The sequence below is a fragment of the Leptidea sinapis genome, chromosome 47, assembly GCF_905404315.1.
Source record: "Leptidea sinapis chromosome 47, ilLepSina1.1, whole genome shotgun sequence".
In the NCBI taxonomy this organism is placed as follows: domain Eukaryota; kingdom Metazoa; phylum Arthropoda; class Insecta; order Lepidoptera; family Pieridae; genus Leptidea; species Leptidea sinapis.
Window position 1 is genome coordinate 1,807,462 of NC_066311.1, and position 25,513 is coordinate 1,832,974.

The window sequence follows — 25,513 nt, forward strand, 5'->3', positions numbered from 1 at the left end:
TACAAAATGGAGAACTGTTTATGGAAAACGAGGACAAAGAGCGAACGGGTCACCTGGTGTTAAGTGATCACCGCCGCTCACATTCTCTTGCAACACCAGGGGACCGTTGCCGGCCTTTAAGTAGTACACCCGCGCTTTTCTTGAAGGTACCCATTTCGTATCGTGCCGGAAACACGGCTCTAGGAAGTTCATTCCACAGCTTTGTAGTACGTGGAAGAAAGCTCCTTGAAAACCGCACTGGAGCACCACACATCCAGATGGTGGGGATGATATCCTAATTTTTGGCGTGTCATGCGAAGGTAGATTTCTAGCTACCTAGACTCAGGAAATGTGGGGCTGAAGAAGGATGCTTGGAGTATCGTGGACTGAATTTCACACAAATGTCTTGACACTCCAGGAAATTGGTACCAAGCAGTATTTCCTTGCTTTCTTTGGACACGTATCGACGTGGGGCAGTTCATAGAAAGGCTTGTCGTTTAGGGTAAAGGTCACCCATGCGATGGACCGATCAAATGAAATGTGCATGGGCGGTCCCGTGCGTGAGTGCACTCGAAAGATCTCTAAACAAAACGAGATGAGCGAATGACCTAGTATAGCCAAAGCTTAAAAAAGATATAATATGTCTTAAACTAATGACACCTATAAAACTTCTGCCAATATTTCCTTTAGCCAATATATTTAAATCAGACACCACAATATGGCCAAATATGCGCACATTACTACTCATAATTGCATACATCTGACACCCCGTAATCACCGAATTAAATCTATTCGCAAAAACCTCATAAATATTCATCATTTTATCTGTATAGTGTTATTACATTTAATACCACCCTCGACCAACAAAGGCCCAACAAGAGTGCCGTTTAAACACAAAAGTACCGGAGAACGCATAGAATTATAATAAATACTAGAAAGAGACAGGACGATGTTAGAATAGACACGACGGTCATCCAGTGTCGCCACATTCGTATCGCGAGGTGACAATAGTGACATGTCATTTGGTCGGTGTGAAGGGGCATTACGTTGTAGGGTAGTTCTGTAATAAGTCATAACTCATGTTAACTCGAGAGGGTTCAATAATGAGTATGAATTCTGATTTAGATCGGTATCTAGTATTGTTAGTTGATGTTCCGCTGTCAATGCGCTTCTTGGGGGAAGTCGATTCATGTGACTACAATTCTATTAATATCAACTCAGGATTGCATCTAGGTTTAGCTCAAGGTAAAGTTTTGTGAAAGAAGATTGTATAATTATTTATTTTTCCGGGAAGTAGGGTGTCATACCAGTAGGAGGCTCCTTTGCTCAGGTTGCTGGCTAGATTATGGGTACCACAACGGTGCCTATTTCTGCCGTGAAGCAGTAATGTGTAAGCATTATTGTGTTTCGATCTGAAGGGCGCAATAGCTAGTAAAATTACTGGGCAAATGGGACTAAACATATTACATCTCAAGGTGACGAGCAAAATTGTAGTGCCACTCAGAATTTTTGGGTTTTTCGAGAATCCTTAGCGGCACTGCATTGTAATGGGCAGGGTGTATCAATTACCATCAGCTGAACATCCTGCTCGTCTCGTCCCTTATTTTTATCACCGGGAGTGCTCAGAGTAATTGTTCGGTTTGATACCAGCAGCTGAATCCCATCATCGGACATTACGGCAAAATGCAAAATCACCCTCTTCATGTTGACGTTGGCAATTCGACAGCCGCACGTTTTCCGAGAAACTTCTTAGGTCGCACAGACGCTTTTTAGAATTATTTACCGGTTACAGTTTTCCCGAATCGATACGACTTAGGGATTAACTTAAAGGCCGGAATTGCATCTCTTAATCTTAAGGCTGCCAAAATAGGGCATGGTTGAAATCATTTCTCGATGGTATAAAAAAAGCTTATAATATGTTTTCATTTTTTCATGACATTTCTATTTTTATAGACAGTGTGAAAAAAATACCCCTAACTTTTACAATTGGAGCCATGCTAATCATTCAATCTAGGTAAAAATTGTACGAAAATTAATTAATTGTACACCAATACTATTTGACATGACAAAGTAACATGTAAAGAAAATTGTATTGTGTTTGTAATAAATTAAAAATGCTTCTAATTCCGAATAATAAAATAATAAAATAAAATAAATAAAGCTATAAGAATAACTTTTCTGAGAGAAGTAAAAATCGAAATGCGTCACGCCATGCCAAAAAACTTGTTTAACTTCAAAGAAATGTGGTAGTTCAAAAAGGCTCGGCAGTGTTAACTATAACCAACAGCAAGCATAAGCAACCTACAAATAAAACTTAAGGATATGTGTGACAGAATTAAGTAGTGTTCATAGCTCGAAATGCTATACTTTCACCACAAAACTTGTCTAAAAACACCATGTTTGCGTGTTTTCTGCTTACTCTTCGGCTTAAACCCTGGTGTTGCGTATGTCCATGGGTGGTCGCTTCACCACTTTCCATCACATGAACCCATTGCCCGTTTGCCCTCCGCTTATGTAAGAAAGGGTTTGTGAAATAACACAAAAAAAGGTTACATGATCTTTGTATTAAGAACATCCTTGCACGTTTAATTTGTAACATCATATATTTTGAAATGTTTCTAGGATCATGTTGTAAAAGCACATAAATCGCTAAAGTATGCGTTTGATTATGATTCTCAAAATTAATGTACGCCTAGAACCACACGTGCATTACATAACGACCTGTACAGCCGAGTGGTTAGCGATCCTACCTACTAAGCTAGAGGTTTCCCGGGTTCGAATCCCGGTAGGTGCAAGCATTTATATGTTGAATATAGATGTTTGTTACCGAGTCATGGATGTTTAAATGTATTTATGTATGTTTATATGAATATATGTATGTTTAAGTATTTAAAAAATTGAAAATTCTATCGCTGCCATGCCTATACATTTATGAGATAAGCCTATTTGTTCAAAAACATATGTGTGATTTCTATACAAAAAAAAGCCAGAAGGTTTTAAACACAAGGTATCCAAATAAACTTATAATGCCCTTCTGTAGATCTGCATCTTTTAGTAGAAATTGTTACAGCATGCCTGTGAAAATATATAATAAATTGCCCAATGAATTGAAAGATTTACCGTTCAAAGTTTTTAAAAGAAGACTGCATCAGTGGTTAACAAATAAGTGCTTCTATAGTTTAAATGAATTTTGCAATACAAAATGAATTAGTCTATTTGATAATAATATATGTAAATTAATATACTTTTATGACATTGAATTTGTTAATATTATACATAGGTACTAAATGAATTATTAAGTTATTTACGTCTCATATTATAATATCTTAAAATTTCATTTTATAAATATTATTGATATCATTGTGAAATCCGACATGTTTCGGTATAACAGTACGAGTAGTGTTTAGACAATTTTGTAACATAATTTGCATGTCAATTGACGAAACATATTGGATTATCCATTATATTGTTAACATCTTAAGTACAGTGTTTTAAGTATATTGTGTTAAATATATCATTGTCTTGTAACCCATAACACAGGCCCATATATATGCTTAACTTGGGGCAAGATAATTTGTGTTAAAAGTGTGTCAATATTATTATTATAACAAATTTATCAATCAAATTAAAAGTATTTATTAATTAAATAAAATAAATGGTCAAGCCCCAAATTACACAAATTAGGTATAGACTATGCTTTATATGTGCCCATACAATGGGTATTAGATGATTTTAACTAGTGACCAGAATATTAGTTGATATGGCAAATGTGTTAAAAAGGTGCTGAATTTACCAATCGAATCAAAATCAAATCAGTTACATTTTGAATCAACAATAACATCAAATCAAAGCAATCACGAAGCTAGCTCGTAAATGATTGTAAACACCGGAATGTTGGTCAGAGGTATTGTCGGAATGCTAATCAAAATTGGCTAATGAATGGCTCGGAAGCGATTTCTCGACATTTGTGCAACATATTAGCACAGTAGACATATATTAGTTAATTGTTTTCTGCTGCCATTGCTGTTTTAGTTAGTAAAAATTATGCCATTAATTTTTAAGAGTCCATCTCTATTATATCTAAAGTCAATTTCCTGACATATCGTAGTTGAGGTTGAGCATGCTATCAACAAGTAAGTAGATAAACAATTTGTTATGTTTTTAAAGTGATATCATTTTAAAACCAACAAATTAGATTTACAAGAGTAACATCTCAAGTCTATTTCCTAATATGCAAATATTAGGGTTGAGCAGGTTATCAACTGTAAAGTAGATCCTGTAGAAGAAGCCACAACTTAAGAGTTGAACTAAGCATACAAGATTTTATGGCCATTCTTCACTCGAAGGATTAGTTCAGTTGGAAAGAGCACTCGCACGGAACGCGAGAGGTCGTGGGTACGGGTCCCGCGTCGTTCATAAAATTTTGTTATCAAAATTTTATTTGTGTAAGTAGATCCTGTTGACGGAGCCACAACTGGAGAAAGAGAGAGAGAGAGAGAATGAACAAACAGGATTTTTTTTTATTCTTCTCTCTCCTCAAAGCGGCATTTGAATACGAAGCGGTTAACATAAGATTTTTATGGTTTAAGCGGTAAAGCCTCTTCCACGTTTTCCTCTGTTGTTGCTGTCAACTTATCTGTCGACTATAAAGGCTTATTACAGTATTTTCTTTGATTTTTTTTTATGAAAGTAAGGGACAAGACGAGCAGGAAGTTCTGCTTATGGTAATTGATACGCCCTACCCATTTCAATGCAGTGCCACTCAGGATTCTTGAAAAACTCAAAAATTCTGAGCGGCACTACAATTGCGCTCTTCACCTTGAGACATAAGATGTTAAGTCTCATTTACCCAGTAATTTCACTAGCTACGGTGATTGATTAACGCAAGTCGTACATATTCATTTATATAAAATACTCCTAAACGGATTGAAACGCATGTTATACTGTAAACTGTTATTTTACATAAGGTTTTTGGCTGAAAGTTAAATTCTTATTCGGTAAGCAATGTTTATTCAAACTTGACGTTTTTCTGTTGTAACTTTTACGCAAACACCTAATATAAAATTCTGTTACAAACACACACTTTTTAATTCATTAAAAAGTATTTTCTTTAAATAAAGTTTAATTATATTAACCTAAATTGTATATTTATAACTCTATTAAATTTACTCTAACTGATCGCTTCGAGCATTACACACCCAAGCGTGACAGCTCAGTCTCATTCGATACCCACAAAATAAAGTGCTCATCGCTTCTATAGATATTTATATCTCTAAGATCGAAGAAATTTTTGAAGTTTTCTAGTGGTTGGCGGATACGATGAAGAAACTTCTTTGAAAACCACACGAACCAACAAATGAAAACTACTAGGGCATCATAACTGGATCAGAATAAACCAAATCAAATAACAATACATCACATTTACGAGCGAAATAATCATTTCGTCACACATCTTCACTCAGTAGAATATCGAACCCCAGTCAACCTTAAAAATATAATAATCAATAATCAATTTCACGCCAGCCCTTTCGCGTGTTTCGGCTTTATACGTCTTCCTCATCGGCAAATACTATAGGGAAAATATTTAGGAATAGTTTCTGGGAATAAATGTTTATCTTATTAGACACGCTTTGATGCTAGACTGGAAAAACCTTGGCGATATTTCATGTAGCTTCAATATTATTGCTAAAACTATCTATTCTTTGAATATTAATAATTTATGCAAAACAAAACAATGTATAACTTTATTTACAATACTTAATATGTTTGATTCTATTTGTAGATTAATATTACATTTCACCTCTCCTCACGTTTTTTACAACGATATACATGTTGTTTTGTTATAGTTACTGTTCAGTTAAACACCCTATTCCTGATCATTTTATAAAATTTCCTACTTTTTATTTTCAACTACTATTTATTAAGTTTGTTTTGTGGTTATTACTGTCGCTCACTTTCTTGCAACACCAGAGCAAAATTTTTAAAATTTTTCGCTAATATTGCATTTTTATATATTTCACTATCATCACTTACAGTTTGTCTTAATACTTAGTTGGGTACAATCAGTGAAATATTAATATGAATTCAGTCAATATATTGAAATGACAACTCAACACTCAAATTCTCGGGCCGTAAAATAAAGTAGGCAGATATTTTAATAAAACGAATCTTGGCATGCCTGGTCGCATTTGCAAGTGAGAAAATGACACACAAAGGTAATTAACTGACAACTGTAACTACTTGTAAGAGTTATTTATGCAACTGTTGTGTAATAAAGGGCATTAAAACACGAATGTGATAATAGTATCACATGAGTGTTTTAATACCTAATTATCAACAGTTGCATACAAGACTTTATCTACACCCATAATATGAATCCTCCATAAAAGATTTTGAAAGCATTTATCACCCAAAGGAGTGTTGTACCCAAATTCATTACAACACTCATTTGGATGATGTTATGGTTACTAGGACATTGGCTGTTCTGTTGTTGGCAATAAGCTAACTGTTTTAGAATCTTTAATGAAGGATTCATATTAGAGGTGTAGATAAACAGTACTTACTTACTTGTACTATTATAACCTTAGAATATTAAAGATTATAACGTATTCTTTGACAGTACGTGGGTCGACCATTGCTAATTGACAATTGAACGAACACACGTAACGAATGAAAAGTTTAAACCGCTTCACTGTTGAGCGCGTCGAAGGTTTCTGGTTAGTTCTTTATTCTGAGCGAGAAGGCAATAATATATTGTATCATCTTTTATTATGACTTACTATGCCACCGTAAAAATAACTATTTAAATCCTCTTACTACGACTACGGTCGTATGAATATGGCTGTTTTATTTAGCATTGACTTTAAAGATTTGTAAATTAATCACACAAACAACGTACTGAAATCCATTCATCTAACAAACTCCATGAGAAAGCACCCATAATATTGCATATCATTTCACTCTCGGCTGATTACGAATAAGGGAGCATACCTTAGAATGTAAGTACGCACACCTCCCGTCGCGTCTTACAGCCGTTTATTGACAAAACTGCCTATAATTCCCAATCAACAATAGTTTTATGAGCTTTCAACGTATTGACCTATTTCTTTGATTGCAAACAATAGTTGACGATGAAATTTTGACTCGTGGGAATGCGTCGAATTAAATGCTGACCCGCGCGCTGTCATTTGGGCGGGAATTTTTTTTTTAGGAGGCGTTGGCTCAGATTCGAGGGGCGTCTTGTGGTCTCCTTTATTTCAATTATGCCAAGAATCAAGTCCATTGTCCGTTTATGGTAGGCTGATTAAATTAATTAGGTTATACTTGAATCGTATTAAGTTTATTCGTTCAAACGGCAGATTTATTATTTATTTATTTCTTGAGAAAGTCGTCATTATTTTGCAAATATTTTTCGTTCTTGAGAATCTTATACTTTCATGAACTGAAGTAAAGTTATTAGTTAATGTTAGGTTATCAATGTTAGTGATATATTTCAAAACATTTTATACATTTAGCATTTTAATTCGGTATTCTAAGAATATGACGTATTAGCGTTTTCTATAGAATGGAATTTACAAATTAAATTTAAATTTATAATATTGAAAAAAAGTAAATTTAGAATCGATTGACGGATGACATAAAATAAAGATTTAAAAATAATCTATAATTGGCAAGCGAGTGCTGATAACTCCTTTATCAATATTGAAAAAAATTGTGTGGGCGCAATAAAGGTAATATTTATCATTAGAATGAAATAAGTAAAGATTGGTATAGATAAATACTTACTTAATTGTTGTCATATTTTTTATCAGTCAAATGTATTAGTAGTAGCAGTCAGTAAACGTAAATAAAAAAACTACGTTTAAAAAACCGACTTCAACTGGAAAGTATCAAATAACTAAAAATTTAATTTAATACACCTCTTATGGAAACCTTTACCTTTAATATTAATAAAATACTATTATTTATATGTGCTACCTATTGATAGGCTTTAAGTCAGTGCCTAGAGTGCGTAGAGTACATACATAAAAAAATACCGATCGAATTGATAACCTCCTCCTTTTTGAAGTCGTTAATTATTTATAAATACACTAGAGGACCGAAGACTATTGCCCTGCTCGTAACAAACAAACATACAAATAGAAGGACATTTTTGATTGTTAATTTGAATAATCTAAGATAAAGATATATATTTCCTAAAGACTATAAAAAGAAAACTCTTAAGTACTTGAATGCAGCGCCACAGTTAGCAGTGGTGTATTACTGAGGCTATATAACATTGATAAATACTTAAAATAAAAAATAAATTAAATAGCAGCAATAATTCGTCCAAAAGGTTTTAGCTGAGGAGCATCACCCATTTCTATATTTAAAAAATTAAAACAGACTGCATAAAAAAGCAAACACCAGATTCTCCATTGAATTCGAAATTCAAAACAGCAGAAGAATAAACAAAGGCATAATCAATGAAATGCACGGGCCACGCGAGGTGCGCAGTTGTACGCTTACGTTGCAAACATTGAAAACATCTGAGAAAAGTCAGCCAAAATATTGACTCGCAAAGTGCCGACTTTGCTCACAATACGCCCAGCAGGTCGCCCATTGTGAACGACCCTTCTGTACTTAACAATGCTGAGCGTAATGCACTGCTTTTTTATTCGGCGACATTATAATTGTCTTGAAATAAGTAAGCGAGATAGTGCGATCACTTTCAGGTTTCAATTGACAATTACTTTATACGAGCTTTTGTCTGCAAATAATTAAAAAAAAAACATTATTATGTTTTATATTTATTTAAGCCAAAAAATTACATTTGCGTATGTCTAAGCTATTTAAACAATCAATGTTATCTTAATATAAAAAAAATCTATCACGTTGTTGAACTATTAAACTACTGAACAAATTTTAATCATTTATGCACATTGTGTGCAGTTTGATCCAACTTGAGAGATAGGATAGTTATTAGTGGGCGAGCAAAATAAAAGTCTAGTCCTCTTTATATACTAAATGGCCAGCAAAAAAAAACGTTGGTATATATCGATATATAAGTTTAAGAGTAACAATTTAGAAGTGTTCCAAAATTAAATAACTCTAGTTGTTAAAGGAATATTCTAGACTTATGAAGAAATATTGATACAAGAATTTGATTTAGTAAAATTAATGATGATTGGGAATGAAGCGACCGCCCTCAGGCTATTAAATAATAATTTTAATTGTACGATATTGCTTTGTAACCATATTTTTTATGAAAAATAAGACGCCGAGTTTGTTGCGCTCGTTCTACTTAGGTCTGAGGCATACTTTTTCGAATGGGTCATAGTTTTTCAATAAGTAATATTATATCCTATCTATATACTCGTATATAAAAATGAATTGCTGTTCGTTAGTCTCGCTAGAACTCTAGAACGGCTCGACCGATTTGGCTCATTTTAGTCTTGAATTATTTGTGGAAGTCCAGAGAAGGTGAATGAATATGAAAATGCTCGGAATTAAATGAAAACAACAATTTTGTTTTTCCTTTGAAGTGTCCCCGGTCGTTCAGAAAATAAATTGTAAAAAAAGTTTAAAAAGAATAACTTATAAGAATTTTTATATCTTACTAACTTTCTCAAGAGGTAAAAAATAAACTTAATTTTAGCTAACTATAGTTGGTAGATTAACTACATTTGTGTTATGTCAATTCTTGATAAAGCTCCTAACTGTCCGGGCAGCTAGTTTTGAATAAAAATATTTTAATTTGAATTGTAAATAACAAACTAAACTGCATTCACTTATCGACTTGTTTCTCTGTGGTTATGGTGGGTTATTGTTTAAGGAACAATTTCTCATACTTATCTCAAACTTAATGAAAGTCAGACACTTTGGAAATGAGATATCGCTATATATACGCAAATTCATAATCGTTAACATCAGCCGGAAGACGTCCACTGCTGGACAATAGGCCTCCCCAAAAATTTCCACGACGTTGGGTCCTGCGCTGCCCTCATCTAACGTATTCCGGCGATCTTGACCAGATCGTCGGTCCATCTTGTGGACCAACACTGCGTCTTCTGATACGTGGTCGCCATTCGAGGACTTTACTGCTCCAAGGCCATCTGTCCGTTGAACTATGTGCCACTGCCATTTCAGTTTCGCAATCATTTGAGCTATGTCGGTTGGTTATAATAATAATTATTATTATAATTAATACGCAACTTATGTAGGTAATTTGCCGTTCCCAATATTCAGTCTATCTCTTACTTGAGATAAAAATCGTAACTATCGTTGACTTTTTTGTCCTAATAAACTTATCGACGGTAACTCACCTTATCCGTACACGCTGTCTATGAATGGGACGACGTATAGCTTACCAGCGATAGAAGTTTGTATGGTAATTGCAATTCACGCGTCCCAATATAAGGCGATAAGAATGACTTATTGGAACAGCTTCAGATTATTGAAGCTGTGTAATGAACTTCCTTGTGCGGTGTTTCCGGGACGATACGACATGGTTACCTTCAAAAAAAGCGCGTACACCTTCCTTAAAGGCCGGCAACGCTTTTGTGATTCCTCTGGTGTTGCAAGAGAATGTGGGCGGCGGTGATCACTTAACACCAGGTGACCCGTCCGCTCGTTTGTCCTCCTATTCCATAAAAAAAAAGCTAATTAGGTACTGACAGTAGAAGGTAGTAATTTATCTCTATCTGTAAATAGTATATTGGGAACGTCCGTTAGACAGCGTCTAATTCCAGTTTAATTGTAAGTATCGATCAAATCGAGTCTCCCAAGACTATCCGTGTTAAATAAAAAATCTCTGAGCTTATTGAAAGTATTCGCGCCCTACGTTCACGGGCTCTGAGCAAATATAAGATAATTTTCACGCTCCGCCTAACACGGTATTTAGAGGGTACCTTTCATACTTTTTACTGTTTGCTGGATGCACGTAATTCTATTTATTATTTATAACGTCGCAAGACGCTTGTCACAGATCAAATTTAATATCTGTTACAGGTATATGAAATAATAAGCGAAAGTGTTTTACTGAATAGGTCGATATTTTAATCTTATGTTTGAACGGAGTTAGGATATTATTAAGTCCGCGTTAAATATTACTTTGGGCCGCATTTTCATTTTATAATAAAACACATACAAACTGCTCTATCCGCTGCTGGTAGCGCTCTTTTATGATACAGTGGATACCCCTTGTCATTGTCGACAGTCTTTAATAATATTTCCCTACGAACTTTAAAGTTTAAAAAATGCTCCAACAATTGTTTATAAATTCCTACTTATCAGGTGCCTAAGTTTATGGTTTTATCTCCGAAAATAACTAATTCCCATACAAACTTCTATCCTCTATTTCAACCTCTCCATATATTTTTTCGTAATCAAAGGTAGCCTATGTTCTTTTCCAAGCTCTAGTCTATCTCTGTATAAACTTTCATAAAAATCGGTTCAGTGGTTTAGGTGTGAAAGCGTAACAAACAAACTTACAATCACATCTCTACTATATTAGTAGGGATAGCTTAACGTGCTATTTATAACCTAAGTACTATATAATTATTTAGAGTAAAATATAAAGGAATTAACATTACTATTGACTCTTGCCTCTTAATATTTTCTGTTACTGAAAATGAAAAAATAATCATAATGCTAATAATAGCAGGAACAAGTATAAACTTGTTTAGTTGTGCTTTAACAAAATAATCCCAGAAAAGGTATAAAACAAAATAATGTGTTACGAAATTGAAAAGAATTTAAAAAACGTTTGGTAAAGGATGTTGTATCAACATTAATGAATTTCTGAACGATATCACACTTTAGGAATGTATTTTACGCACCCAGGCTATTAAATTAATAACTTTTATTGTAACGAAATTTTATAAAAAAAAAGAAGGCCGCTGTGTCTCATGCGCTTGTTCTTTTGTCTGAGACATATTATCTTTACTAGTGAGTGGTAGACTCATAAGTAATATATTCAATAAATTATTTTAAAATCCTATTTTGAAAAACAAAAAAAAAATTGAAAATTTTTATTTTACAATCATTAGAAATTTTCAAGGTTGTCTAATTCAAGTTTATATAACAATCTGTTATAAGTCAAATTAAATCAAAATCATATTAATTATTTATGGCAAGGAAAACGGAAGGATATGTAAAGTTATTCAAAATCTAATCGAGCTCGATATTTCCTTATATTCCCTTGTGGTACTTTTCGCACTTTTTATTGTTTCGGATCCGACCATCCACTGGCCCACTCGAAAAATTCACCTGTATATTTATAAAATAATATGTTAAGAATTTTATTAATGTTAGCCTACTTTCAAAGATAAGAAGATATCTTTGCATTTTGTTCTCAAGCCAGTTATTCACATTTAGTGGACTACAAAAGCCAAATACAGTTAATGAAACTGAACATATATTCAAATTTAGTAAGAGTATTTCAATGTCATGCCTAATATATTACTTATTGAGATAGGCCGTAGTATAATAGTCCTACAACTTCGTGCGCGACCGTTCCACGGGGTGAGATACGGTAGCGGGGCCGGAGTAATATGATGTCAGCGGGTAGCGGGTAGTTTTGCGGGGAAGGGGAACGCGTGAGACTGCATCAAACCATTTAGTATTCGTATTAATGTCAGCATCGGTCGTATGAGTCACAAACTTATTCTTATTCTTGTGGATATTATTAAAATGCATTTTTACTTCGATTGTATAACCAATTTTATTATGCAAATATTATAAAACTTGAGAATATAAAGAATTATCGTTAATGATTTACATAGGAAAAACTGCATCAAAATAGGTTCTCCTTTCGGTAGTGAGGTATGCATTACGATGCCACAAACATACCAACACACATAACATATTTGTCATGGTATACGTTTGAACGAAAGCGTTTTTCTACTCTTCCGATTTTATCTGTCATTTATACAGCCACGATCACTTTTGGAGATCACTAATATACCTAAATACATACATTACAGTCTTTAGAAAAGTCTATACTCTGTGGCTTAAAAAACATAGTTTATTGTACTTTACAATAATGTCGTCAAAAAGCACAGTTATTTGGTGCCACAGACAACTAAATTTAGGTATAGAATCATAAAATTGCTAGGTTATAAGTAGTACACAAAATCATCATCATCATCAGTCGGAAGACGTACACTGCTGGACAAAGGCTTCCCCCAAAGATTTCTACGACGATCAGTCCTGTGCTGCCCTCATCCGTTAATTTCGGCGATCTTGACCAGATCGTCGGTTCATCTTGTGGGGATCTACCAACACTGCGTCTTCCGGTACGTGATCGCTGTAAAACTAAGTGCCCTGCCCACTGCCACTTCAGTTTCGCAATCATTTGCGCTATGTCAGTGACTTTGGATATATTTGTACACACTAACTATATTATAAATTTATAAACTAAACATTTTAATGTCAACTTAAGAAAAAAATCTTTTTATATCACTTGCCAAGATGGTACGTGAACCTATAATTTAACAACAGTGCTCAGAGATAATTTTTTACAATTTAATCCTATTTAAAATGCGACTCGGATCAATTTCACATTTTATTTTATAACAAAACTAATTCCCCGTGAACTTGAGTACCACAAAAACTCCATTTAACTCCAACCAAATGAAAAACCCCTTTGTTAACTGGACATTGTCTAAGTTCAGTCTTTTAAAGAATTACCTATACGTACACATAAACAAATTCTGCCAAAGGTTTATTTACTAATTGGTGTATTAGTCGAGTACAATCGTGGAAACAAGTCATTGAGTGTGTAATTCGAATTATGGGAGCGTTACAGGTCCTTTTACCGAGTTTATTTTTTTTACAAACAGCCATACACAGACGTTTTTCACACATGGCAACACTCGTGCATGGGTCGCTTGTTTGTGGTTATGCTTTTCATTTCATAATCATTTCATACCCTTTCGAAACAGCGCTCGTTTTCTCTCTTTATACTTTCATAAATCTTAAACAAAAGAATATTTGCAAGCTTCATCTAATAATTATTTAACTAATTAGGTTAAACAACGGTAAGAATTTAATTGTCGCGACTCATTGATTCTTGGTTCTCCGTTCTGCTCGTGCCTTGTTAAAATGTTTCATTTCATTTTGTTAACAAACTTTTAATAAATGGCAACCCTTCACGGTAGCCGTTTTTCTAGTTGGACAGTCAAGACTGTTGACAGTATCTAACTAGGAGCTTGTTATAATTTTCAATTGAACAGTCTTCGATGTTTCAAATGTATTCAAGTATGAACAAAAAGTAACTGCTATTTTCTGATACTGTTGTTGCCAATTTTATATTTAAGAATAAATAAAACTTGAATATTACTTTAAATCTTTCTCTAATAACAGTTATTTTAAACTTTTTGACATAATAAAAACGATCAAGTATATTTTAATGTCTAGGTGTATCTATTAAAAAAATATTACCTAATACAGGTTCTATCGATGTCATAGAGTTATTGTTGTTGTTTTTTTTTATTAAATACACAAATAGACAAGGGCGAACTTTTGAATTTTCGAAAATGGCGAAGGATTTTAAAATTGGGTTACGCATCTTTCCGCCTTATTTTGAATTCAGATAATGACTAGTTCATTACTAGAATTCAATTGTCTGTTCTCATTAATTTTATTGAGTTTTGCAGTGCGGGTTTTTCTGCACTGCTTCTATTAAACGACCGCCATGTTGGTTTATTTTTGTACATAATAAATATTCTAACGGTGCGAATGCAATCTTAGCATTTTAGGTAACATCGTTACCCTTACAAATAATTAGACAAAAAATATAAAAACCAACGGGCGATCGAGTGCCGCGCTTTCTCGGTCTATCGGGCATCGAGTCAGCTGCCAGTCAACACGGAGACCGGACCACCGAGCCTCTCCGTATCGGATTACTCTGCGTCGCCTTCCTGCCGCGTCTAAGTTACCGTACCGTCTACGTCCGCTGTCAGCTGTCACCGTGACAGTTGGCGTACTTGGACATTTTTGGTTTTCTTTGCGAGTGTACCGGGTGGCCTATCGGTTGTCGTTTGATGAAACTTCATATCGTAAAGTTGCGTATGATCGCTTAGGTTCGTCTTATCTTGATTATTATTAAAATAAATTTAACAAGATGATAGGTTTCTAGAGGATTAAGATTTTAATGATGTTACAAGAGGTACACGATTTAAATAATATATATTTTCAAACTTATACTAGGCTGTTAAAATTAGATGTACCTATTTTACGATTTAAACTTTTAACGGTTCATTTGTTTTCAAGCCTATACATAAAAAGCCCTTCCAATAGTCATGATCCATATAAATCCTTTTTACAGCACAAAAATACAAAATGTTATCCAATAATTGTGCAACGATAGAATACGTTATTTTTATTTAATTAACTATATGTTAACGTTAGTTAATTTTAAACAATTTGTTATGTTTTTAAAGTGATAACCCTTGTGATAATAATTTTAGTTATTATATTATATTTTTAAGGGTTTTTAGTTTTAGGTTCATTGTTCTAGTATATATTTTTTTTAAATTTCTGTATAAATTAAAGTGTTTAATGTAATGAACACACATTAAAATCTAATAACAATTAACGTCGATGATATATAGAAATTGCACATAGAGCTCTTAAAATTTTAGAGAGGTGATATTTTTTGAAAAAAATTAAAATAAAATAATACTTAGTCTCCATCAATGTATATTACAGCGAAGGAATCATTTACAATACATCCGCTCATAAACAAATGCATTAGTATTTTAGATACATTGATTAAAAGTCATTATGGAAAGTACAGGGATATCATTAAGAATACAATTTATCAAGAGTGAGTGTTCTTAAACTTAAAACTCACTAAGTAACAGATTAGAAAAAATATAAGATTACTAAGTAAATAGAGTGCACTGTGAAGGGCTAGATCACTAATTGTCATTGCGTAGAGACGTCCCTTCATTGTGTGTCTTCTACCGCATTTATCACGGGGAGTGTTCCGAAGAGCTGTTTCACCTGATTCCTGCCGCTGTATTCCACCTTTGACATGACACGCCACAATATCACCACCCACTAAATCTCTGGCGTGATGCGGTTTTCAGGGAACTTTCGACCACGACCACCAAGCTGTGGAATGATCTTCTTTGTGCGGTGTTTCAGGATGATACGACATGGGTATCTCCAAAAAAGGCACGTATATCTTTCTTAAAGTCTAATAGTCTACAGGAATTTAAACATAATCTTCGGAAACATTACAATAAATAAAAACCACTCGGTATTTATTTCTCATCTATATCCATTCATTATCTAATAATTGAACTTACGTAACTTAAAGTCTATAAATCAACTATAAACTGGTCTTAAATTTTATTTTATATTATACTAGCTGACCTGGCAAACGTTGTTTTGCCATATAAATTATATATGTAAACCTTCCTTGAGCTTCAACGAATCAATTACAAAAGATTTCATTGAGATCGGTTGAATAGTTAGGAGTTATTAGGGAACATACAAACATACATTCTCTTTTATATATATAGATATAAGTAATTAGTTAACAGTTAGTAAAATAATAAGTATGTAATAGTTAATAATTGAACTACTATAATTGCTACTAATAATTGAAAAACTTTCTTAATGATACCACAGATTGGGAATGGAGTGACCGCTCTCAAGCTATTAAAAATAAGTTTAATTGTACCTACAATATTACTTTGTAAACATATTTATTCGATGAAAAAAAAGCCCGCTGAGTTTGTTGCGCCAATTCTTCTCAGGTCTGAGGCATTCATTTTGGATTGGGTGATAGTTTTTTGACTTTTAATAAGTGATGTCACATCCTATTTTGAATAAAAATATTTGAATTTGAATTTGTCAACTGTGAATGTTGTGTAGGTACATCTGTAATTGGTACTCGCATCAGTAATGTAATTTCCTAGATAGTGTTAGATGTAATTGTTATATGTGTGTACTATTGATGTATCATTAAGAATAAATAAATAAATGACTTAAATAAATAAATCCCTTCTATAAAAAAAATATTCAAATTCTATATTATATTTCCAACAGGTATCATCTATAAACCGAGTGCTCCGCAACCTAGCAGCCCAGAAAGAGAAGTCAAGCAACCAGCAAACATCAGAGTGCTCGACCCCTGTGTACGAGCGGTTGCGACTCCTGGGGACACCGGGCGCAGCTCCCACCTGGCCCAGAGCTCCATGGCCAGCACAGATAGACACCAGGACACCACCGTACCAGCTGCACAGCTTGAGTCCGGGACCCCAGACTATTGGCTGTAATGGCGATATGGGAATGAAAAAAGGTCAGTTATGATATTTTTTTTTGTTTTTCAAGAATCCTGAGCGGCACTGCATTGTAATGGGAGGGCGTATCAATTAACAGCCTGCTCGTCTCACCCTTATTTTCATAAAAAAAAAATATGAGATTTAAAAAAATACTAAATATTTTTGTAAAATAATATTTTAATAATTTCTAAATTCCAATCTGGAACACTATCAAATTAGATATAGGCTACAATAATCTATATACTACAATAATGTATATAAAAATGAATTGCTGTTTGTTAGTCTCGCTAAAACTCGAGAACGACTGAACCGAGTTGGCTAATTTTGGTCTTAAAGTGTGGAAGTCCAGAGAAAGTTTAAAAGGTGAATAAATATTTAAATGCTTGAAATTAAATTAAAACAATGATTTTGATTTTCGTTTGATGTGTCGCCCGTCGTTCTGAAATCAAATTGAAATAATAGTTCAAAATGAATAAGTAGAATTTTTATATTTTTCTTACTTTCTAGGAGATAAAAAATAAACTTTTTTTATAAAATTTCATTCATACTGAGCATTTTTTTTATTTGTTTTAGTAAAAAAAGGATGTCATATGTTTGTTTTAAGTTTAATTTATACAAAAGTTATGGTCTTTTATTTATCAATGGATAGACAGTACGAATTCTGCCGGGTCATCTAGTACATATTAAAAAACTTTTGCATCTAATTACTACCTATTTAATTAACAAATACCTACAGATACAGGATTATAAAATCTATTAAATCATAAATACTAATAAATAAGCTCATGCCTCGCGTGGCTGACTATTTACGACTTGTGAATCAAAATCAGTTGCAGTAACAATAGATTAACCTCTTCTGTCTTGCTGTTTGTTAGAGATGTTCTTCTTGCACGCTTTGTTTGGATTTCTCATCCGTCTTTAAAGAGCTGGACTGATTAAAAAAAATATTCTATATTCTATATTATAACAAATTCCTAAAGTTACACAATTTCGTGTTGCAAAACGTGGAACATAAAACCGGAAATCTGTCAGTGCTGTACGCGTACAATAATTAAAAAACAAGCGAATTTTGCGAACGCTGCGGTCGCAGAAAACTTTTTTCCGTGGCATTTTGATGGTCGATTTGCGGAACTCCCCGTGAGGGGGGGCTCTCCCGGCGTCAAAAACATTACTGTGCCCATCCAGTTGGAAGATTTAATTTTCATTTTTATCTCAAACATCCCCCTTTGTAGTGGTCTGTAGTCTGTTTCCAATTAGGTTTACTTTGAACATTTTCCTGAGAGTACTACCAACGGTTATGGAATTTTTAATTTCAATACTCGATAATAGAGGATTACTTCTTTTGTTTTGGACAGCCTTGTTTTTCAATTATAACTTTTATTACGATATTCTTTACATTAAATTGCTTAGAAGCTATTGCGTTTAATAAAAGCCTTCGTCTAATACTTTAGCTAAATAATTTATATGTCAATGAAAATTTAATATCTGAGAGAAATTAAATAAAATCTTAAATATTAGTGTACCCATACATTTAAAAACACACAATAATTGAAAATGTAATATTATTCCTTAATAATCAATTCAGCATTTGTTACTGTCACAAGTTTTTGGGCACATAAAACGTTAATCTTCTGTTTTTTCTTCTTCGGAATTCAATGCATTCCGAAGCACTTATTCTTATACTTATGCCCAAGACAAATGCGCCTGCAAATTCTTGCACGGAGTAGTTATTCCTTGATATCGCTTCAAAAAATCAGGTTGTTTTATCATTTCGACAAAATTAATCATGAAAGAATAAGTTTGTTGCGTTGGTTAGCTAGAGGATAAATAGTATTAATCATTGGCCGCAAATATTTAAATAAATCATTTTTTTAAAGCACTGAGATCTTTATTGGTGTAGTCTTGCCAAGGTAAGAGTCAGCCTAGCGAAACTCTCTTAGAAAAAAGCGATTCACTCGATTGTATGATAGCTGCAGTCATTGACAGATTGACAGATGACGGCTATAATCTTGTAAAAAACCGAAATCCACTACGTTATAAGCAACAGTTGGCTTTCAAACTTAGCCGTATTATACTTCGTCACCAATAGCGATACTGTGATTACTACTATTTCAAACTTATGTCAAATGACTGCACGTTTTTTACATTATTTAGGCAGTCCCGTCTCTTATTACTTAGTATTTACATCCTCTTTGGTACGAGTAGTTAATCAGACTCCAGTTAGCGATGTCAAAAATAAACTAAATCGATGGCGCATCTTTAAGTACAGATGTGATCACCTAACTTCAACTCAGCTCAACATTCGTCTGTTGATGGCCTATAAGAAACATTTTGAAACCTTAAAATCGATTCATTACCATTGAATACCCTAGAAATAAATCGTATTAAACAGACACGTGCAAGCGGGATGCAAACACAAACAATGGCTGCGTGTAACAGAGAGAAGAAATGTCTGGCCGCTGAGATAAAGCAAGAAAAATGTCCCCAGATAGGGGTCCCTAATAAATGGTTATTATAGGGTTCCGTGGTAGTAAATTAGTGGGATATATGGTGCTGGTTGAATATTTATTTATGCGAGAAGAGAGTTATGTTTTCGGGTGTAGGAAATGGGCAATATCATTTGCACTTTGGCACATTGGTACGTGACATGTGACATATGAGTGTTAATTGAATAATTATCTTGTTTTCTACTCACAGACAATAGAATGTTGATTGTCTGTGTTTCTACTATGTAAGTCCTTTAGATGTTAGAATATTTAACAAATAAATAGTCAATAAATTAAAAAAAAATTACCAGTGGGAAGCTCCTTTGCACAGGATGCCGGCTAGATAATGGGCATCACAACGGCGCCTATTTCTGCCGTGAAGAAGTAATGTAAAGCATTACTGATTTCAGTCTAAAGGGTGCCGTAGCTACTGAAATTACTGGGCAAATGAGACTTAACATCTTATGCCTAAAGGTGACGAGCGCAGTTGTAGTGCCCAGAATTATTCGGTTTTTTAAGAATCCTGAGCGGCACTGCATTGTAATGGGCAGGGCGTATCAACTACCATTAGCTGATCGCCCTGCTCATCGCGTCCCTTACTGTCATAAAAAAAGAAGAACTTAAACGAACGAAGGTTATTTTAAGAGCTTTTTTTTAAATACGAGTCTCTAAATAGAATCACACTACATACAGTAGCGTACAAAATTTTATTTTCGACATGGAACATAAATTATTAAAAAAAATTGTTAGTTGTAGAGACTGCCGATAGAAGTGAAAACTTATAACTTTAAGTATAAAACTTGAAAAAATATATTGATTTCAATCTATTTTTAAACTTATTTTCAATAACATATTAATAAAAAAAATACTATTTCAACAATTCACAGTATGTAGGTACACATTGAACTTTTCACTAAATCCATTCAATTTCACTTATAAGATATACACAGCACTAATGTTGCACAATACGTCAGCTGTATAGCTACAGATATACTGCTATAAGCATTTCGGTGACGCGAACTCACGAGATTTCGCCCATCCAAAAAGTGTCTAACTCTTGTCTATGTTATGTAACTATATAAATTTATTTGTTAACTATTTATTTACCGTCCGTAAGATTATCTTCTACCAAAAAGTTCTCAACACGGCTAAAGAAGTTTTCACTTCAAAAAGTGCAACAGGTTAAACTTCCTTGTGCGGTGTTTCCGGGATGATACGACATGGGTACCTTCAAAAAAAGCGCGTACACCTTCCTTAAAGGCCGGCAACGCTCCTGTGATTCCTCTGGTGTTGCAAGAGATTGTGGGCGGCGGTGATTACTTAACAACAGGTGACCCGTACGCTCATTTGTCCTCCTATTCCATAAAAAAAAAAGGTTTTTTTTCGTCCGGGACAAGCGTCAAAGACAATAATCACCTCGTCAAGTAAATTTTTTCTTCCAAGTTCATTCGGATATTCTTCGTTACAATCATTAGATATTTTTTTATTATAAAAATAAAACCAATCTGAATGCGAATGCGAAAAGCGAGTGTATTTCGAAAATGGATAGCGAAACTCTAGCTACTCTTTACTTATTGTTCGCAAAATGATTTTTGACGAAATTTTGATCTAGATGTGTCTGTCTGGTCCTCCACAGTGCGGTTTTCAAGGAGCTTTCTTCCACGTACTACAAAGCTGTGGAATGAACTTCCTTGTTCGGTGTTTCCGGGACGATACGACATGGGTACCTTAAAACTAAGCGCGTACTCCTCTGGTATTGCAAGAGATTGTGGGCGGCGGTGATCACTTACCAGGTGACCCGTATGCTCGTTCATTCTTCTTTTCCTTAAAAGAAAATTATTGAATAATAATTTATTTTTATCTGTTTAAAATACAATAAGTAAATTTTATTTTTATTTATTTATTATTTAATAACACGGAATGCAAGTTCATAAGCCAAGTAATTATTCCAATCCTACAGTACTGCTTTGTTTTAAATACCCATCATTTTATGGCGATCATCATTTGAATATGAATTTTTTAGAAATCTTAAAATTACATTTCAGACTTTATGATTTTATTTTGACGGTTTGTATTGTACATAATATATCTGGACACGTTTTAGTAGAATTAGGGTATAACAGTTCTTCTTCTTCTTCTTCAGTTATGAATCAAATCATACTTTTAGATCCAGTTTTTTTATGTAATGAAACGACCTATATCATCTGAAAATAAATCTCATTTTTGTTTAGTAGGTATCGCACCATGTTGAAATTTTTGGGAAACCGTAATTTAATATAATATAAGGGAAACCTGTTATTGGCATTATTATTGTAAAATATTATTAGTTATTTATCTAACCTGTAATATGCTGTTGGTTTTCTTAATAAAATAAAATAAGAAAGTGCCGCGTTATGCAGTTTTTGGTAGGAGAAAATCTTATGAACTCGCGTCACTGACATGCTCATGACTGGCGCACGCGATAAATAAATAATTATATATAGTTAGACAGAGTTTTTGGATGGGTGAAATCTCGTAAGTTCGTCACTGAAATGAAAAAATGTAAATTATGAAGATCGATTCATGAGTCGGGGCTGTTTCACTGCTAGTTTTGCTATTATTGTTTGGAGTTCGGCACAGTAGACATCTGCCGTTTATGACCAGATCGGAGAAAGCTATAGTGAATAACACCATGATGAGACCACCACACAGTTACCATTATCTTTTTATTGGTAAGCTTTGCTTTAGGACACTGTAGCGGCGTTCGACCTGGGGTCAGCAATTGCATATTTCGCTTACGGTTACCATAAAGATACCATTACATGTCACAATTAGATCCAATATTCCTTAATTTCTGTATCGATTCAAGAAGGCAACACAAGTTTCAACACGCGTTTCTTTCTGCAAATCATCAAAATCATGAGGCACCCATTATTCATATTTTTTATTTTATTTATTTGACGCAAATGAGTAAATATTGTTGGTAAGGTAACGTGCCGCTAATTCCTGGGTAGTTTGGCTCGGATCGGATAAGTAATTAATTAAAAGAGATGGTGGAAGCCGAGTGGAATTATTCGCCTTTGTGGGCGGTCTTCCAAGTAGTTTGTTCTTCAAATCAAAGTTTCCATCACGAAAGGGTTTAAACCGAAATCGCACGGTGCGTTCTTTAGCAGTCCACTCTCCAAACGCAACATTGATATTGCGAGCTGTTTCTGCCGCGTTAGTTCCGCGTCGGAACACGTACTCAAAAACCACTCGAACTATCAAATTCAAGTACAAAGTCGATAATAGAATGTTGCACATTTTTTAAAAGAAGACCAACATAGGTACCATATGGAAAAAGTTTTACTCAAAAATCTCAAACCATGAAGGTTCTATGTTAATTCGAAGTACCTATTGCAAAAAAACGGCAATTTCATACTATAACCCCTATCATTATTGAAAATAAGTATATAGGTTTTTTAAATAACAAATTAAAATCAATAATTTAATTTGAATTTAAACATTATGAAATTTCTAATTTTTATACTAATACTTCAAGTTTTTATTTCTATCGACAGTCTCTACAACCGCCAACACTTTGCGTGATGAAGTCATTTTACTTTCGAAAGAGTATTTAATTTGAAGTATGGACAGCCGACATATCACAACTGTTTATATATGTACGCTTATGTACTGTTAAAGCTTAAATCCCTCACTGGTACATAATATAAGCAACGTACCGTTTGGCGGCTTTCGGCATGTTCAAAGCGCGTTTGCGGCCCTTTGATCTCCACGTTACATGGATACAGACTACAGAGAGAATAGACAGAGACTTTATATAAACGGCTATAGACCTCGATGGGAGGAAATTAATATTGGATATATGTTGTGTGAATTTTTATAACTTTAAATAAAACATAACTTATTATTATTATTATTATTTGAAGAGGGTGGCTATTTCCTGGTCCTAGAAGGTTCCTAGTAACACCGCGTCCAGAATTGGACTATTGTGTTCGCCACTCATACTAGAGCTCATCGTCAAGCCCTACCGCCTTTACGAACCGCAGTAGTTCCTTGACGCGAGTGTTGCAAACACTATCTGGAGGTACGAAGTAGTTGCCAAAGATTGTGTTACGCTTATGCATTAGTGGGCCGCAGTCGCAGAGTAGATGAATAGGTGTTTCATCATCCTCAAGGCAGAACCTGCAAGCCTTGTCGCTTCTGATGCCGACCACACTGAGGTGCTTGTTTAGGCGACAGTGCCCGGTTAGCATCCTAGTGAGTATGCATAGATTTTTCCTGTTCAATGATAGGGCTTCATTCGCATAGCTGCTGTTGAATGCCCTTATCAGTGCTTTAGAGTGGTTTAAACCTGAAGAGTTGTTCCAGCGTTTAAGTGCTTCTTGTTTACATTGGTTACTCAGGGTGTGTCGGATGGCGCTCTTTGGCAGTCCACAAATGGGTTCCGGACCATATCGGACTGCTTTAGCCCCAGCTCTTGCGAGCTCATCGGCCATTTCATTGCCTATGATTCCGGCGTGCCCTGGGACCCATCTGAGAATCACTCTGTTTTTCATGCCTAATGAATTCAGGCATTCGACGCAATTATTGACTAACTTAGACGACGTCAAGTCAGCGTCTAAAGCCAACAATGCTGCCTGACTATCAGAGTGAATGTATATGTTATGATTGAAGTAGCCTTTTTGGATATTGGTTTCCGCGCATTCCAGGATGGCGTACACCTCTGCTTGAAATATGGAGGTAAAGCTTCCCAGGTTTGTGCTGGATTTAAACCTGGGGCGTTCTCCATAGACCCCACAGCCGACTTCATTTTCCATTTTGGACCCATCGGTGAACCACATGAGGCTCCCGTCCTTCCACGTGACTTTGTTGTTCATCCAGTCGTCCCTGGAAGGTAGTTCCACGATATAGTGTTTAACAGAGATAAATTGTGGAATCATCTGATCAGGTAACATGCCTAATATGTGGTCTCGCATAACTGAGTCCTCTAAGGTCCTAAGCGTTTGCGACATCCAGTTACATGAACCCCCCTGGGCGATTGCCCTCAGCATGCTTGCCTTCGCCTCTTGCTGTATGAACAGTGGAAGAGGCGGTAGGTTTAGCATTGCTTCAATGGCCGCACCAGGAGAAGACGTCATGGCTCCGGTTACCAACATACAGGCAAGTCTCTGCAGGCTATTTAGTCTGTCTGCAGTTGTTTTCTGGTTGGCTTTGTTCCACCACACAATGGAGGCGTATGTGATTGTTGGTCTCACAATTGCTTTGAATAGCCATAGGAGGATCTTGGGGCGCATTCCCCAATGTCTCCCTACCAGACGTCGACATACACCCAAGGTTGTTTTAGCCTTTTTCACGGCTTTGTCGATGTGAGAATTCCATGTGAGTTTCTGGTCGAATGTGACTCCCAGATACTTAACCTCAGCTGAGAATTCCAAAGTAGAGCCGTTCAAGGTGGGAGACTTCAGTTTGTTAAGTCTCCGTTTCCTCGTGAATGGCACAATAACAGTCTTTCCTGCGTTGACTGACAGTTTGTTGGCTGTACACCACTGTGAGATGGTGTTTAGCGCCTTTTGCAGTATAGAGCTTAGTAAGCTTTGGCAGAAACCTCTGACGATAATAACTAGGTCGTCTGCGTACCCTAGTGCATCAATTCTGCCAGCTTACTAAGTAGTTCGTCTACTGCTAGTGTCCATAGAAGTGGCGAAAGAACGCCACCTTGTGGGCAACCTCGCGTAGTGTATAGCTCCAGTGATGTCCCATGGAGGGAGATTAGAGCTTTGCGATTTG

The 25,513-nt window shown here is 34.9% G+C and overlaps 1 protein-coding gene across 1 annotated transcript in view; it reads left to right on the forward strand.

Annotated features, from left to right (window-relative positions):
• Positions 1-25,513, forward strand: part of LOC126978131 (paired box protein Pax-6-like) — an 85,278-nt gene that overhangs the window by 25,240 nt on the left and 34,525 nt on the right. The window contains exon 4 of the mRNA XM_050826873.1: positions 17,023-17,275. Within this exon, the coding sequence (XP_050682830.1) occupies positions 17,023-17,275 (253 nt within the window). The remainder of the gene's footprint in view (positions 1-17,022; positions 17,276-25,513) is intronic.